A 17,421-nucleotide genomic window follows, 5' to 3' on the forward strand; every position below is an offset into this window, starting at 1 on the left:
ACCTCAGTTCAAAATGCAGAAATCACCGGTCTTCTGTGTCCTTCGCGCTGGGAGTTGGAGACTGGAGCTGTTCCTATTTGGCCATCTTGCTCCGCCCCCAACAGTTTCGAAAATACAATTTCTTATGTGGTAGACAGTGTAATTAAACCACTGTATGACCCATATTAGGAGATTTTTATTTAGAAACATGTATGGCCAGACTAGCATGAACACATGAATGGCTTACTATGGTTATCAAAACAGCTTTAAAGCTGATCAGTACAATGGGTTTTCTTTACAGGGATACAGTTTTATCCTGCAGGGAAAGTTTATTGTTTATCTCCTATGCTCTTTGGCACCACTTCATTGAGACTTTCTTTAAACTTGGAGAAAGGAGGCAAGGGAAAGCCCTGGAATAATTTCCAGCCATTCCCAGCCTTTGTAGACAGGCAGTTTATTTTATTGCTTTTTCCCTCACCCAATATTTAGGTGGTTTTAGAACTAAGTATTAGGGAACTTATGGCATTCTCTATTTTCCAAGGCTGATAATCACTGAAGCACACTGGTTAAGGAGAAAAGCCAAAGCACTATTTTCTGAACTTCACCCATTGAATATCAGCAGGATTACCTTGGGGCATGGAACCTGGGAATGGAGGACAGTAGTTTTTGTCAAATAAGTGTGTTTCTGTAGGGGACTGTAGGGTCACTCCGGATGTGTATCATTATTTCAGCTGTATTACCTTTGTATTCCTTCCTGTTCTGAACTATACTGTTTCATATTTTAAACTTATTAGGAACTAACCCTTTCCATAACCAATGACACATTTTATTGAAGCATCTTGTTCAAGTAATTCAGTTGTATTAAATATTTCCCTGAAGAATCCAAAGATGTCACCTTGAAAGTGAAAAATATACAGTATCTTGAAATTGAGCCATATAAGTGGTCAGCACAGCTAACAATTATGTGCTAAGCTGATCACTGATCCTTCCATGAGAATGACGATGAATAAAATATATATACCTGTGAAGTTTGAGAGTGACAGTTCCGTAAACAGTAGCAAAACCGAGAAGACGGACCCATCTTAGCAGAATACAGCGAAATGTGCTTGGCTCAAAGTACAAAATAACAACCTGTGGGATGAAAACAGAAAGAGACCTTCAGGATCAACTGATGACCCACAGACCCAAGTCAATATCTCATAACCTGATGTTTCATACATATGAATTTTGATATAAGCATATGCCCATCAGAATAATTATTTAAAATACTATTTTGACCATTTATTGTCCAGACCAAAGAAATACAGAGTCTCCCTACTGCTCATTAAATAAAATCTAAATTCTTAAAATCTAACTTCTAGAAGTTTCCATCAACTGTCTCTAAGTCTTTGGTGTATGTCCAAACTTACCTCTCTTTATTGTCCAAAATGAGCAAGCAAGGATAGTCTCGTTGCCATTCTCCCCTAGAGCCCCTTGTTCCCACCTCCACGCTTCTGGCAATCCCTTTCCCCCGTCTGAAACAGCCCTGAGACTGCTGTGTTGTACTGCATCTTGCAAACAATCTACCACTCCATATTTACTACTTGGCTCAATTACCTCACTAATTCCATACTTTCTCACTCCAGAGTTTTCGTTCAACAAATACTAATTAAGCATTTACCATGAGCCAGGCACTGTGCTGGGTGCTGCCGATACAAGATACAAAGGCCAGGAAGAGGGCGAAAAGAGACATGCATTCAAGTAACATAAGTACTGTGATAAATATTTCTGCAATTTCAGTGGGACCACAAAGAAATGAGCGGCCAATTCCAGCAGAGAGTGAACAGATACGTGCAAGACACTCTACTACTTTTCATATGCTACTGGGCAATTTTGAGTGAGTCCTTGTAGAATAAGAATTGGTTTGACCCTGCCTAAGAAACCTTGTAGTGTTAAAGGATTAATACTATTGAAGAGCACAGACTCAATCTTCGCTGAAGCAGCTGCTGAACTGTTTCTGTTGAAAGCAAGGTCATAACAGAAAATATGCCCACTGCCAAAACCCTGAGTATGACTTTTGTTTTTTCCTGCCAGAGATGTGCATATTACTGGGGGCCACGGGGAAGGTACTGACATTTTCTTGCTGATATTTTACAAATATAGCCCCTCTCTCTAGCAATGCCAAGAATGAATTACCTAAACTCTCCTGGCATTTCTCAAGTATTTCTACTACACAAAGATATAAAGTTCTCAAGGAATGGAGAAAATGCGGACAAAAGTGTTAAGGAGAAATTAAAGAAAGGTATAAAAATAGGTGTAAACAGGAGATAATGTGGTTTTGCGTGCTCCTGAAGTCAGGCAAAACTATTCAACTTTATTATTTCACATGCACAGAATTTGTCCTTAGTTTTCCAATTTACTAGGTCTGTGTGAAGATACAAATATTTTCCTTCAGGATTTAATCTACCAGAAAAAGATCTAGATTCAGAAAAAAAAAAAAAAAAAGAAAAGAAATAAAAACCTGTTCTTTTACTATTTTCACAGAACAAGTTAAAATTCTATAAATTTGCATTCCAAGTTTGAGCTCATGTATTTTAGACATATTTCCTTTGCATAGTAGTTCAATAGGAATAACAAGTTCTGCAAAGCAAGCTTTACTGTTTACTAAGGACTTGAAGCTAAAAGGTGGAGGAAAAACTTAGGGGAGAAAGACAAGTTGGAGAATCCTTGACAGAAGATTAAAGCATGTGGGGAGCATATCTGCTCCTTCTCATGGTAGAGAGAATGATAGATCAGAGACTACACACACAGGGGTCTGAAGTCTGGAATATGTAAAATCTCAAATATTTCCACTAGAAATGGCCATAGAAATTCTTCTGGAACAGTGGATTCTTGGGAGCTGTGAAATCCTATCAATAAAGCTTTTCATTATCCACCAAGGTTTCTCTAGGTAATGAATGAGCAAAGGTGAACAACTGTAATATAGAAGTCTACAAAATTTTTACTTAAAAATACTTACTTTTGAGCTGTCTGGGAACTACTGATATACCTTCAAACTTTTCATTTCACAGATAAAGAAGTTTAGGACTTGTTAGTATAAGTGAAAGATTGGGTTGGCCAGAAATACATGAAATAACAATATTTTTTAGCATCCATGGTGGAGGTATAAGTTTAAAAATAATAAACAATGAAATTCTAGTAAACTAACATGTGTTATTAAAAATAGTTCAGCAAATAGTGGACTGTAACTGTTAGTGTGCATGTGCCACAGGCAATGCTGATGGTGTGAGAGAGAACAAGCTTTGAATCCAGGCTTCCCGGGTTCCAGTTCTGGCTCTACTCTTTCTTAGTTGTGGGCTTCCACAATTTATTTAACATTGCGTTGCTATACTTCAGTTGTCCCATTTGCAAAATGGGCACAGCAACAAAAATACTTCATCTTGGAAATATATTGAAGCTTAAGTGTGATAGTGTATGGTAAGCAGTCACAGTGCCCAGTACAATGAGTATTCAATAAGTATTGGCTAATATTATTAGGAGAGATGATTTATTTATGCTTTGTTCTGAAAGTTATTCTCATTGCAGCACAACTATATCTCATCATCTCAACAAATTCTTTTCTGATCACCCCAGCCACCCCATCTTTTGAACTCCTACCATGACTTTTAGACTTCGTGCTTCTTCTACTGCATCTTATATTATAGTTATTTGTATGGTTGCCTCTCTGAATTATTGTAAAATTGAAGAAGGGTCTGTTCCTCAGTGCATTCTGTGTTCTTTACAAACCAAAAGTTTATGCATATTAAATATTTGCTCAATGATTTATTTTAGCCAATTTTAAAGGGAAAATGTTACCTTCAAAATAAACAATCTGAAAACTGATTAGGGCTTTCTAATCATTGGTATCCTAATTCACATATTCAATATTTATTTACTCTGCGTGAGGCAGTAAGGGATTTGGAAGTCATAAAAAGTGTCAGATGTGGATTAGGTCCTTCAAAAAAATTATAATTTCATAGAGTGAATATTACATGTAAGTGATAAATATGATTTCTAAATATTTAGGCAACACTATATGCTAGACACTAAATTAAGCGTTTTTGCATACATTTACTCATTTAATCCTCACAATACCTTAGAAAGACGAGACTTTGATTTTACTGGAGGGAAACAGGGCAAAGATAATTTAAGTGATGTGCTCAGGGTTACACAACTAGGAACTGTCAGAGCCAGGATCTGAATCCAGGCAGTTTGGTTCCAGAGTTCGTGCTCATAAGAACCGTAAGAACAATGATGTCACCCTGCCTCCTAACTGGCTCTACTGTGTGGGGGAGGTGACAATGCCATCACCCTGTGAATTGCATTATAATGAGGATTTCAGAGAAAAGGGAAATTACTGGCAGTGGAAACAAGTGAAATTATCCTGGAAGGGCTGACAAGTGAGCAAGAACGGAAGGAGGAACAGGTTTCAGTGTTCATTCAGGCAGAGAAGAAAGAGGGGGAGAGAGCCCAGGACAAAAGGATATTGTGGGAAAGTTCCGGAGTGTGTGGAGTGTATAGTTACAACCAGGAAGACAAGAGGAATCATGTAAAGAAAGCTTTAAAACAGAGATGGAGCCAGATTTTTGTAAGCTTTGAATAACAGGGTGGAAAATTCAGATTTTATTCCAGGAGCAGTATACATGGCATTAAAGCTCTGAGTTGAGGTCAGCAGTGTGTGCACCAGGGAGCCAATCTGGCTACAGCACGGAACAGCACAGGTTGGGCTATAGAAAGGGGAGAGACTGAAGGTGAGAGGACCAGTTGGAAGAAGAAAAGAAAAACCAAGTTTATCTTCCCCACCGAGCATTTTCCTATTTCTTTTTCCAGTGTCTGTCATTTCAATTCCCAAATGGCAACTGATGGGATGTTTCTCATCACCTCACTGCCCTGCTTAAACCTTTCAGTGGCTCCCAATACTCTGAGGAAAAAGTCAAAATTATTTAAGATGGTTAGCAAGAGCCTTCACACTTGGAGCTAGCTGATCTCTACTACATCGTTACTTCCACTCACCTGATCCCTGCGGTCCTTGCATTTGCTGTCTCTTCTGGCTGGATGTTCTTTACACAACCCCCATCTTACTTGTACCTGGCTTTCTCCTGTTCACCCCTTCAAGCCTCAGCCCAAATATCCCTTCCTCTAGGAAGAACATGCCTGCCCTGTGGCTTAGCACACTGTCCCTATTTGTTAATAGTGTCTTCCTTCAGGTAGGTTGCAGGCTCTGTGACAACCATGGGTTTTCTCATTCACTTCTGTGACATTGGCACTAGCAGCATCCTGGCACACAGGAAGTGCTCAGTAAATATTTCTTGGATGAAAGGAAAAATAAAGCTTTGAGGCAAAGGCAAAAAGGATGTAACTAATATGGTGAGAGGGAGAATTCATTCATTCATGGGGATACAGGAAAGAAGATGCCGAATCAAGAAAAGTGGGCAACCTGTTACCTGTTGCGGCAAAAGGGAATAAAGTGTCAAACGTAATGTAAGATTTTAAGCTTGAGTGACCTGGAGGATGCTTGTACTTGAAATGAAACAGCAAAAAGAAAAGGATGCATAAGTCTGCAGAAGACATTTCAAAGTCTGATTGATTGCCTTGATTCTTTGGATACTGAACACAGCTAATGGGGATGAACAACAGAACCACAAAGGAGAAGACTATTAGGCTTCTCAAATATGCACAAAATAAAAGAACGCTTTACAATAGAATAATTTTTTTGCAAGTATAGACACACCACTAGAGACTCATAAATCTCCAGGGTATCTGCTCAGTAGACACAATGCCTAGTGCTTTTAAAAGAGAGATGCTAACATGAGAAAGCAGTCATTCCCTGCCTCATCCTGCAGGTCTCAGCTCAGGGCGGGCATCCATGACTCTCTCCAGCATCCCTCAGACTGAGTCAGGTTTCCATCTTATTTGCATGTTACTTACTCTCATTGAATGCTGAGCTTTCCTTTGTTGTATTCATCAGCTCTACTTGGAAATAATTCTTTCTGTAATTTATTTGTTTAATGTATCTTCCTAGTTTACAAGTTGTACGAGGGCAACGATTATAACTAATTCTTGATTGCACGTACATTCCCTAAGGTAGTACCTGGCAATAAGAGATAATCAGTACATGATGTGGAAGGAATGAGATTAAAAAAGGAAGGAAGGACGGGAAGAAAAGAAGAAGTGAGCAAGGATGGAGAATAATATCTTCATTTTTGGAAATACTGAGTAAAAAATGCCTATGGGACATCAAATTTGGGTCTAGGTTTGTAACAGTTAATATAATCTGTAACAAGCCAAAAGCCAAAACCAAAAATGAGATTAGAAAGTTTAATATTTTCAAATCCCCCAAATTTAACCTTTTACCATTAAAAACATTGTCTATAAACAACCAAATCAAAAAGTGAGCAAAGGATATGAACAGACACTTCTCCAAAGAAGACATTTATGTGGCCAAGAAACCTATGAAACAAAGCTCATCATCACTGGTCATTAGAGAAATGCAAATCAAAACCACAATGAGATACCATCTCATGCCAGTCAGAATGGTGATCACTAAAAAGTCAGAAAACAACAGATCCTGGAGAGGATATGGAGAAAGAGGGATGCCTTTACACTGTTGGGAGTGTAAATCAGTTCAACCATTGTGGAAGACAGTGTGGCGATTCCTCAAGGATCTAGAACCAGAAATAACATTTGATCCAGCAATCCCATTACTGGGTATATACTCAAAAGGATTATAAATCATTCTACTATAAAGACATATGCACACATGTTTACTGCAGCACTGTTCACGTCAGCAGAGACTTGGAACCAACCCAAATGCCCATCAATGATAGAAGGGATAAAGAAAATGTGGCACATATACATCATGGAATACTATGCAGCCATAAAAAAGGGATGAGTTCATGTCCTTTGCAGGGAGATGGATGAAGTTGGAAACCATCATTTTCGGCAAACTAACACAGGAACAGAAAACCAAACACCGCATGTTCTCACTCTGAGAGTTGAACAATGAGAACACATGGAAACAGGGAGGGGAATATCACACAGCAGGGCCTGTCGGGGGTGGGGGGCTAGGGTAGGGATAGCATTAGGAGAAATACCTAATGTTGATGATGAGTTGACGGGTGCAGCAAACCACCGTGGCACGTGTATACCTATGTAACAAACCCACACGTTCTGCACATGTATCCAGAACTTAAAGTATAACAAAAATTACACATAAACAATAAACATATATTTTAACAAATTATAAAACATTCCTTTTGAAATCTCAATGACAAATTTCCTAACAGACTATAACAGTGAAGAAATTGAGAAAATCAAGCCACTAAGCTGAAGAATTTATGAATTATGATAATACTGATATTACGCTGATAGCTATCATTTTTATGTACCAACAACAATAATAGCTACCCATGCCTCCCAACACATACTCACTGATTACTATGCTAGACATATTACCCATATTTAGGGTCCAAAATATACTTCATTATCTCTGTTTTAAAGAAGAACAGACTGAATTGTAATGGGATTAATTAATTTGCCCATGGTTATCAAAATAACAAGAACCCATAAAAAGTTCCTTTACTGGAAGAACTGCCTAAGGCATAATTCCAAAGTATGTATCACACACAAAAAAATAATAACACACTATGCTGATTCTCTTTCCGATACTAGGGGTCAATGATAGTTATAAAGATGCCGCATTTAATTTGTGGGCTGCAGGAGTAAAGCGTACCGCTCTATTAAGTAACCTAGGGACTGAAGAGCATGAGCATGCATAATTGCTGGATGAATGATCACAGCATATAAATTATAGGTGTTGTAAAGCGAGACGTCCTAGGTTAAAGAGCATGGGTTGAGTGGGGAAGACATCCAGGATCAGCAGCAGCAGATGTCACACCCAAACCACCAACTTCCTTTTACCTTTAAGAATGCCTCTTGGGAACTCACTACAATTTGCCTAGAGGTTTGCTTCTCCCACAGTCTTTGAGAGCAAGGTTTCAGTGTGATGACCTAAGGTCAATGTACATCGGTGTGTGTTTGAAAGACTTGGTTCATAACCATGGGAAGTTTTTTCGAATGCTCTCAAAATTCATCTACAATGGAATACTACTGAGCCATAAAAAATAAAACCGTATCTTTAATAGCAACATGGATGGAGCTGTGGCCATTATCTTAAGTGAAACAACTCAGAAGCAGAAAGAAAATTACTGCATGTTCTCGCTAATAAGTAGAAGCTAAATAATCTGTACCCAGGGACATAGAGCATGGAATGATAGACAAAGGGGACTTGGAAAAGTGGAGAAGTGAAAGGGGGTGGCTGATGTGAAACTGCTCAGTGCGTATAAAAAACGTTAAGTGATGGATACACTAAAAGCCCAGTCATCATTACACAATATAGCCATTTAACCAAATTGCAGTTGTACCCCTTAAATTTACATTAAAAAATTCAATCAAATGATTTTAGTGGTAGGATACTCAAGGCATTGAGTTTTTAAAAAGTATTGCTTGCTAGGGCTGGGTGTGATGGCTCGCTCACGCCTGTAATCTCAGCACTTTGGGAGGCCAAGGCGGGTGGATCACGAGGTCAAGACCACCGTGGCTAACACAATGAAACCCCGTCTCTAATAAAAATACAAAAAAATTTAGCCAGCTGTGGTGGTGGGTGCCTGTAGTCCCAGCTACTCGGGAGGCTGAGGCAGGAGAATGGCGTGAACCCGGGAGGCGGGGCTTGCAGTGAGTTGAGATAGCACCACTGCACTCCAGCCTGGGCAACAGAGTCAGACTCTGTCTCCAAAAAAAATAATAGAAAGTATTGCTGGCTGGGCGCAGGGGCTCATGCCTGTAATCCCAGCACTTTGGGAGGCTGAAGTGGGTGGATCACTTGAGGCCAGGAGTTTGAGACTAGCCTGGCCAATGTGATGAAACCCTATCTCTACTAAAAATACAAAAATTAGTTGGGCAGGGTGGTGAGCACTTGTAATCCCAGCTACTCGGGGGGACTGAGGCATGAGAATTTCTTGAACCTGGGAGGCAGAGGTTGCAGTGAGCCTCTGCACCACTGCAATCCAGCCTGGGTGACAGGCTGAGACTCCATCTCAAAAAATAACAATAAATAAATAAATAAATAAATAAATAAATAAATAAATAAATAAAATTAAAAAATAAAAATAAAAAGTATTGCTGTGGTAGAAACAGCCCTTCAGGCTTTCCTCTCAAGTACAAAGAAATTTTGAAATTATTCTCCCATTTCAGAGATTTCAATTTCAATAACAAAGAAATTATTCTCCCATTTCATTGAATGTGATTTTGTTAGCATGTTTTGAAGTCTGCTTTACTGCCTGGACTCTTTGGCTATTGAACACAGCTAAGAGGGGAGAAATAGAGAACTATAAAAGAGACTATTAGACTTCTCAAATATGCTCAACACAGAAGTAGAACTTTTTCTTTTTTTTTGAGATGGAGTTTCATTCTTGTTGCCCAGGCTGGAGTGCAGTGATGCGATCTCGGCTCACTGTAACCTCCACCTCCAGGGTTCAAGTGATTCTCCTGCCTCAGCCTCCCAAGTAGCCGGGATTATAGGCGCCCGCCACCACGCCCAGCTAATTTTTTGTATTTTTAGTAGAGATGTGGTTTCACCATGTTGGCCACGCTGATCTTGAACTCCTGACCTCAGGTGATCCACCCACTTCTACCTCCCAAAGTGTTGGGATTACAGGCGTGAGCCACCATGCCTGGTCTACAGAAGAACTTTTTTTAACAGAATAACTTATTTGCAAGTATAGACACATTTCTAGAGACAGAAAATTAATCTCCACCATTTCTGCTCAGTAGACACAATGCCCAGTGCTTTTAAAAGAGGGATGCTGACAAGGTACAATGATGAGAAGTCAGCATGGTCCAATGCTGTTCCAAAGCTCTGAGAGTCAAAGGTGTGAAGCTCTTGGTTTAGGCCTAATCTCTTTAGAATCTCAGCAATAGTGTTCAACACAGCAGTTCCCCTTTCCTAATTGACTCTCCAAGTGTTATTTGCTTCAGTTCAGTGAAACTGGTTGTCAATTCAACCACTTTTACAGGTAAGTGAGGTGTTATGTGCTTTGGGGTTTCTGTCAGTAAGAGAGTGTGAGAACAGTTTTACTTACAAAAAGAAATCGAAGAAAAAGAAAAGATTACTGTGTACTAGAGGCATGGTAACAGACTCAAGTGGCAAGATTTTTGTTGATGAAGTTGTCCTTTGATAAGGATTTGAAGAACATCTGAGGCTTTACAGACTCTCTATTTATAATTTCCCACTGCTTCCTACAAGGAAAAGGCTTACTAGTCAAATATTTTCCAGAGCTGCTCATCCTCATACCCAGGTGTGCTACGCTGCCAACAATCCTAACAACATGTCAAGAATTAAGCTGATAACTTTCCTTGATGGAGGACATACCACAAAGGTCATCCTTGGAAATACCTAGTACTAAACCTTGTGTGTAACCTCTTCAGGTTTGCTCTGTTTGAAGTAGGAGGCTGGAAATGAGTCATCAGCCAGAACCATATGCATTGAAGCACTTTTATTCAGGATCATCTTTTATGGACCTTTATTCAATGTCCTGTGGTGTGTTCTAAAATTCTTACATTTTTCTGTATTTGGCAAGAGATATGCTTCCAAACATGGGACTTATTTAGGATAAAAATGCATGTCCTTCAAATCTTACAGGTTCATTTTTGATTCCATAGTAATTCTGGATTCAAAATAACAAAATTACCTAATGCAGTTTTACATTTACACAATCACCACATACATGAGAATGGCTATAACTGTGATTATGTGTCTTTATACAACCATGGCCTAGAACTTAGTATTTGGCTCCTATTACCTCAAAACAAAAAGCGAATAGCTTCCATAGTAATATAGAAGTAACATTTTAAAAATTATAAAATATACAAGATGTGGGGATTAATGTGACAGCAGATGATATGTTGTGCCCCAAAACATCCTCTCCAAAATTCCCATAGAAGACACCCAAAAATGTCAAAAAAAAAAAAATTAAAAGGGGCTACAGCTCTGAAAACTAAGGGCAAAGAGGATAAGTTGCCAAAGTCTTAGTGGTGATTCTACTCACTGCTTGGTAGATCTTATCCAACAAGGAAGTACCTTTGAAATAAAACACCACAGGCCTCATTCTCTGAACCAGAATAAGATCTAAACCCCCCCCACATAACAAGGAAAGATTTTCATTCATACTCCTCCTCACTGGGGTCTTCTAACTCTGAGATTCATAGCTTTTTACTAAAGAGAAGATCAAATTTAAAAATCCTTGGTCATGCTCCAACTAGGCAGCAACTCTTTCCATTACACATAAGCCAGTCCTGGAGCCTCCTAGTCCAATACTGCTCTTGCCCTAGCAGCACCTCTCATCTCCATCCATTCCTAGGTTAGAACGCCCAGCATGCAGCACTGCATTCATAAATGTGACAGTTGCTCAAGGAAAAGCACTGCAAAATGCAGAAAACCAGTGTGCTGGGAGGGCACGCGATGGAAAGTCCAGGTGTCTTCCCTGGTCTCGGTTTATCCATCTCTCCACAAGGAGGCACTTCATGGAAACAGCCCATTCTAATATACGTAATAAACACAGAAACATATGACTATTTTTGCTCTAAACTTTCACAACTTCTCAGTTTATGGGTTCAAAATAAATACTATTTTGGCCAAGAATAAATTATGATGCATGACTTAATATAGATGTTTATACCATCCTTAACAATCATGTCCTCAAAAATAATAAATATGGGAAGGCTCTCAGGATAAATGTTTAGTGAAAAAATCAGCAGCACTTAAAATGTATATAAAATATAAAGTATGATAGCAGTTATGTTCAACATTTATGTGTAGCCAGGTACCGTGGCACATACTTGCAGTCCCAGCTGCTTGGGAAGCTAGGCAGGAGGATCACATGAGGCAGAAGGACCACTTAAGGCCAGGAGTTCAAGGCTATAATGTGTGATAATCACACCTATGAATAACCACTGCACTCCAGCCTGGGCAATACAGTGAAAACCCATCTCTTCAACAACAACAACAACAAAACATTTGTGTGTATATACGAGTATATGTACATACATAAAAACATACACAGAGAAATGAAAGCACACTTGTCCCCTGCTTATTACCCTGAATTTAACATCCTTAACTTATTCTATAGAACAAGGCATAAAGGAGCTATGCATAAAAGCTAATGGGGAAAATATCCTGGAATGTCTGTTCCTCTTAAGATATTCATCTAAAATATCTGTTCTCTATAATTGCCAAAAAAGCAAAACAACAACAACAACAAATCTGAAGCTTTGGCTTGGTTTGGCTTCCTGTTTTCTCTCCTGATATCCTTATGAGCAAACTGCATGTGCCTCTGAGAGAAAAACACACACTAGTGAGTGGAATGTTGAGTACTGTGATCAAAGTATTATGGTAAAATTTTTTTCATTTTGTATTGTTTTGAAAAGATTGATCTTTTCTAAAATGGACAGTGTATTGGTCTGTTCTTGCACCACTATAAAAAAAAAAACCTGAAATTGGGTAATTAAAAAGAAAAGAGGTTTAATTGGCTCACAGTTCCACAGGCTCTACAGGAAGCATGGCTGGGGAGGCCTCAGGAAACTTACAATCACGGCAGAAGGTGAAGGGGAAGCCGGCACGTCTTACATGGTGGAGGAGGAAGGGAGTGAAAGAGCAGGTGCTACACACTTTTAAACAACCAGATCTTATGAGAACTCACTATCACGAGAATGGCAAGGGGGAAATCCACCCCCATGATCCAGTCACCTCCCTTCTCCGACACTGGGGATAACAATTTCACGTGAGATTTGGGTGGAGACACAAATCCATTCCACACCAAGTAGTTAAGCTCCAGTTCAAATCCTTACAGTAAATGTGTATTGAGAAAAGATTAATTTTGAATAATATAAATATATATACCATTTTATATGTGTGTATATACACAACACACAAAGTAAACAGTGTTGACAAGAGATTCTCCGGTTTTAGTATTAGATATGCTTCCAAGTCCCAGTATCTTACACATTTTCTATAATCAGAAAAAATTTAAAATAAGAAACTACTCCAATATCTGTTACAGGTGCTTAGTAAATGGTAAATAACATATTCATGTCATGATACAGTCAAAGAAGTATATGGTCTTATGCTTTAGAAATAAGATAATCTTATTTAGTATCATATTACTATATTAAAGCTGAAAGAGCTAAATAAATTTAGAGTCCTCAGAAATAATGGAAATATGGATAGCGCAATAGAATAATTCCTGGGAATTACTTTGTTTTGGTTGGAAAGAATATACAGTAAGGCATGGCCTCTGCATGAGTGTGCAGTCTGTGCATTACACAACTAGCAAGAATATCTTGAATACATTGTCTACTTCAGACTGATTACAATCATTCTCTGGCAGATGACAATAAAGTGACTTGAGACACAGGTGGAGTTTAGACCGGAAGTGGTGCCACTGTATGAGCCAGACCACTTAGGACTTCACCATAAAAGGGGCTTAGAAGTGTTTCTCAAACCTTCACGTGCATACTATCATCTGGAGAGCGTGTCAAAATGCAAAGCATACTTCAGTAGGTTTGGGGTGAGGCCCAAGATTATGCAGTTCTGACAAGCCCCTCGGGATGCTAATCCTGCTGGTCCTCGGATCACAGTTATAGTAGTATGGGTTGGCTGAACTGGGCAAAACCCAGAAAGTGAAGCCCGCCAGCCCAGGATAACTGAATCTTTCAGTTTAATCTGTGCAGATAATGGAAAGATAAAGTTAAATCTTTTGAATCATCTCCTAAAATGTGACTGAAAGAAAGATGCAGTTCATGAGCTAAAATAATTGGCAGAGAGGTGAAAATATATTTCTCAAGAAATGGACAAATTCAGAAACAAATGAGCTCTGAATATGATCAATTATTTACTGATTCAGGATTTTTTTTTTTTTATAAAGGACAAAAACAGTACAAGAGTTGGTAAATGGATGTTAATGAAAGCCATTAGAAACTGGAGAATTTACACTTCATCATTCAGAATACAAAATATTTGTAGCACACATCTCAGAAAGATTTGTTTTCATTACTGGCCAAATAATATGCCTGGTTTAGAGCAAAATAAAATACACACACTTGGAAATACTTAATTAGTTTCAGTCAAACCACTATATGTAAAGGAGGCTAGAGATTTAATATGACAAATAATGTAAAACATATTTGCATTATTTTACAAATGAATTTTCTTTAATAAAGAATTAATATTAATCTTTAATATTAAAGAATTAAATATTCTTCAATAAAAATTAAAGAAATTTTATTTGTAAAATAATACAAATACATGAGCTACCTACTAGTCAGGTGGAAAGGAACTGCAGCTTAATGCAGTGGGTAAAACAAGAAATTTGGTGTTAATTGCCCTAAATGCCAGGCTAGGCTTTACCACCAATGAGACATATAACCTGGGACAAATTCCTTAGTATCTCTGGGTCTCACTTTCCTCAACAGTTTAGTGGGGACACAGTGTGGATGCACTTAGAACAGTACAAAACAATGGAGAAATGCCAGTTTTATTACTAACATATGAGAATTACTTTTGATATTTGTCACATTTGAATCGACAATCTATTTTGTCTTATTCCAAACGTATCTTCAAATAAAGACAGAAAAGAAGCTTCTGAATAGTGTGGAGTTGAGAGTGGGGTATAGAGGGAAGAGGAAAGAAGCAGGCTAGGCAAACTGAGCTTTGTTGAAGCAGTCAGAACTATTAATATGATGGATAAAACCAGGAGAATCAAGGTACATTCATTATCTACTTGTATATAACAAATCACCACAAACTTAATGACTGAAAACAAAACTTATTTCTTATCTCACAGTTTCAGTGGCTCATTAATCCAGGCACTGCCATCCTTAGGGTTACTCACAAGTCTAATCAAGCCATTACACAGGTCTGGGTTTCCATATGAAGGCTCAACTGGAGAAGGATACACTTCCAAGACCATGCTGCTGTTGTCAGGATTTGCCTCCCTGAGGACTAGAGGAACTGAGGCCCTTTGTCCTTGCTGGCTGTTAGTTGGAGGCCACTTTCAATACCTTGCCATGTGGACCACTCCAATATGGCAACATGCTTCATCAAAGCCAGCAAAAGAGAGTCTTCTAGCAAGATGAAAGTTGTAACTTTTTTAACTTCATTGTGGAAGTCACATTCTTTCAATGTTAATTTGTTTGATTAGAAACTAATTAGTCAAGGGGTGAGAATTGCATAGGCCATGATTACCAGGAGGCAGGGCACATTGGAGCTATTAGTTATGTATCACAAAAGGAGACTCTACTTTTAAATCATCAGAAATGATGTTATCTACCTGGGTTCAAAGCAAATGATGTAAGAGGAATATAGACTACAAAGCCATTAGATCCCCAGAGAATGCACTGAGAGAAAGAATAATATGAAAAACTATTTTTTTTTTTTGAGATGGAGTCTCGCTCTGTCGCCCAGGCTGGAGTGCAATGGCCGGATCTCAGCTCACTGCAAGCTCCGCCTCCCGGGTTTACGCCATTCTCCTGCCTCAGCCTCCCGGGTAGCTGGGACTACAGGCGCCTGCCATCTCGCCCGGCTAGTTTTTTGTATTTTTAGTAGAGACGGAGTTTCACCGTGTAGACCAGGATGGTCTCGATCTCCTGACCTCGTGATCCACCTGTCTCGGCCTCCCAAAGTGCTGGGATTACAGGCTTGAGCCACCGCGCCCGGCCGAAAAACTATTTTAATGGAGAAATTTTTGAAAGCAAGAAAAGAAATCCAGTAAGGCTGCCTTCTCCAACAGAGCCTAACCCATCATCAAGATCATGATTCTGGACTAAGAACTTCTGAGAAATGACTACACATAGTTCATGACTAAGAACTGCTGAGAAGTGACTGTTTCATTGTAATGTTTTAAACAAGAAAAATGGTATGGTCATGTTGGGTTGGGAGATGTAATTCAGACGTCTGTCTGTCTATCTGTCTGTCTATCTATCTATCTGAGATGGAGTCTTGCTCTGTCATGCAGGCTGAAGGGCTGTGGCACAATGTCGGCTCACTGCAACCTCTACCTCTTGGGTTCAAGCGATTCTCTTGCCTTAGCTTCCTGAATAACTGAGGTTACAGATACGTGCCACCACATCCAACTAATTTTTTTTTTTTTCATTTTTAGTAGAGACAGGGTTTCACCATGTTAGCCAGGATGGTCTTGAACTCCTGACCTCAAGTCATCTGCCTGCCTCTGCCTCCCAAAGTGCTGGGATTATAGGCATGAGATACCACGCCTGGCCTAATTCCGATCTTGAGAAGTACATATGTCTATGTTTAAATTTTAACTAAGGAAGAATGAAGATGTCAGGTGAAACCTGGCAGATTGAACATGTTTATGTCTGCTACTTTTGGAAACCCTAAATGACTGTAAAAACACTCAAGGCCAAAAATGAATCTTAGTAAGAATGACAACAGATGACCGATATCAACACAATTATAGAGAGGAAAAGCAAGTGCCAAAGCATAACCAGATGAAGATGTCAAACAAAGCTGAAACCTGGCCCAGGAGAGAAGGAAGCAACTCAGAGTCTATCTCATTATCTTTTTGGCGAGGGATAATAACAACATCTAATGAATGCATGCTATATTCCAGTTCCAGTTACTTTTTAAGTGCCCTACATAAAATAACTTATGTATTTCTTACAACAATACTGTGATGTAGGCATTATTATTACTCTCATCTTATATATGGGGAAGCTGAGGCAAAGTTAAAGAATTTGCCCCAGGTCACATAGCTGGTAAGTGGCAGAGGTCACATAGCTGGTAAGTGGCAGAGCTGGGTTTAAACTCAGCTGGGGTCTGGAGTCTGAACTCATTATTGCTATGCTTGCCTTACCTTTACAAAGGAAGGACAGAATAAAAAGATTAAAATTAGTGATCTTTGATGGAGGCTGGATGTTTTAGAATGCCTGGTGCTATAAAATGTTGACCAGTTTGTTCAATGAAGTGAACAAGGCAGGGCTGAACTGAAAACACTGCTGACAAGGTAAAAATAACTTTCAAGGAAAATAAATGAAATATACAAAGAATGAAGTTAACAAATAGTAAAATCAATGTTTTAAACCAAATAATTCATGCAGAAAAATTGTGAACGCAGAGTGACATCCCAGAGATGAAACTACTGAGTCAGAGAGAAGATATAGCCATAGCCATGAGAAAGAGTGGAAGCCAGGAACCAGTGTATTGGTCTTCCACCCTGACTGAACACCAGAACCAACTATAATGGTTTAAAATATATATAAGTCTAGGTTTTTCTTGTAGAAACTGATTCAGTAAATTGAGAGCACAGACTGAATGATTTTTTTCTTAAGGTTAACAGGTGGTTTTAATTTGAC

The 17,421-nt window shown here is 38.9% G+C and overlaps 1 protein-coding gene across 1 annotated transcript in view; it reads right to left on the bottom strand.

Annotated features, from left to right (window-relative positions):
* The window catches only part of GPR158 (G protein-coupled receptor 158), a 438,191-nt gene that overhangs the window by 72,182 nt on the left and 348,588 nt on the right, over nt 1-17,421 (bottom strand). The window contains exon 6 of the mRNA XM_011963821.1: nt 1,001-1,110. Coding sequence (XP_011819211.1) covers nt 1,001-1,110 — 110 coding nt within the window. The remainder of the gene's footprint in view (nt 1-1,000; nt 1,111-17,421) is intronic.

The sequence above is a fragment of the Colobus angolensis genome, unplaced genomic scaffold (genome assembly GCF_000951035.1).
Source record: "Colobus angolensis palliatus isolate OR3802 unplaced genomic scaffold, Cang.pa_1.0 Scaffold63, whole genome shotgun sequence".
Lineage (NCBI taxonomy): Eukaryota > Metazoa > Chordata > Mammalia > Primates > Cercopithecidae > Colobus > Colobus angolensis.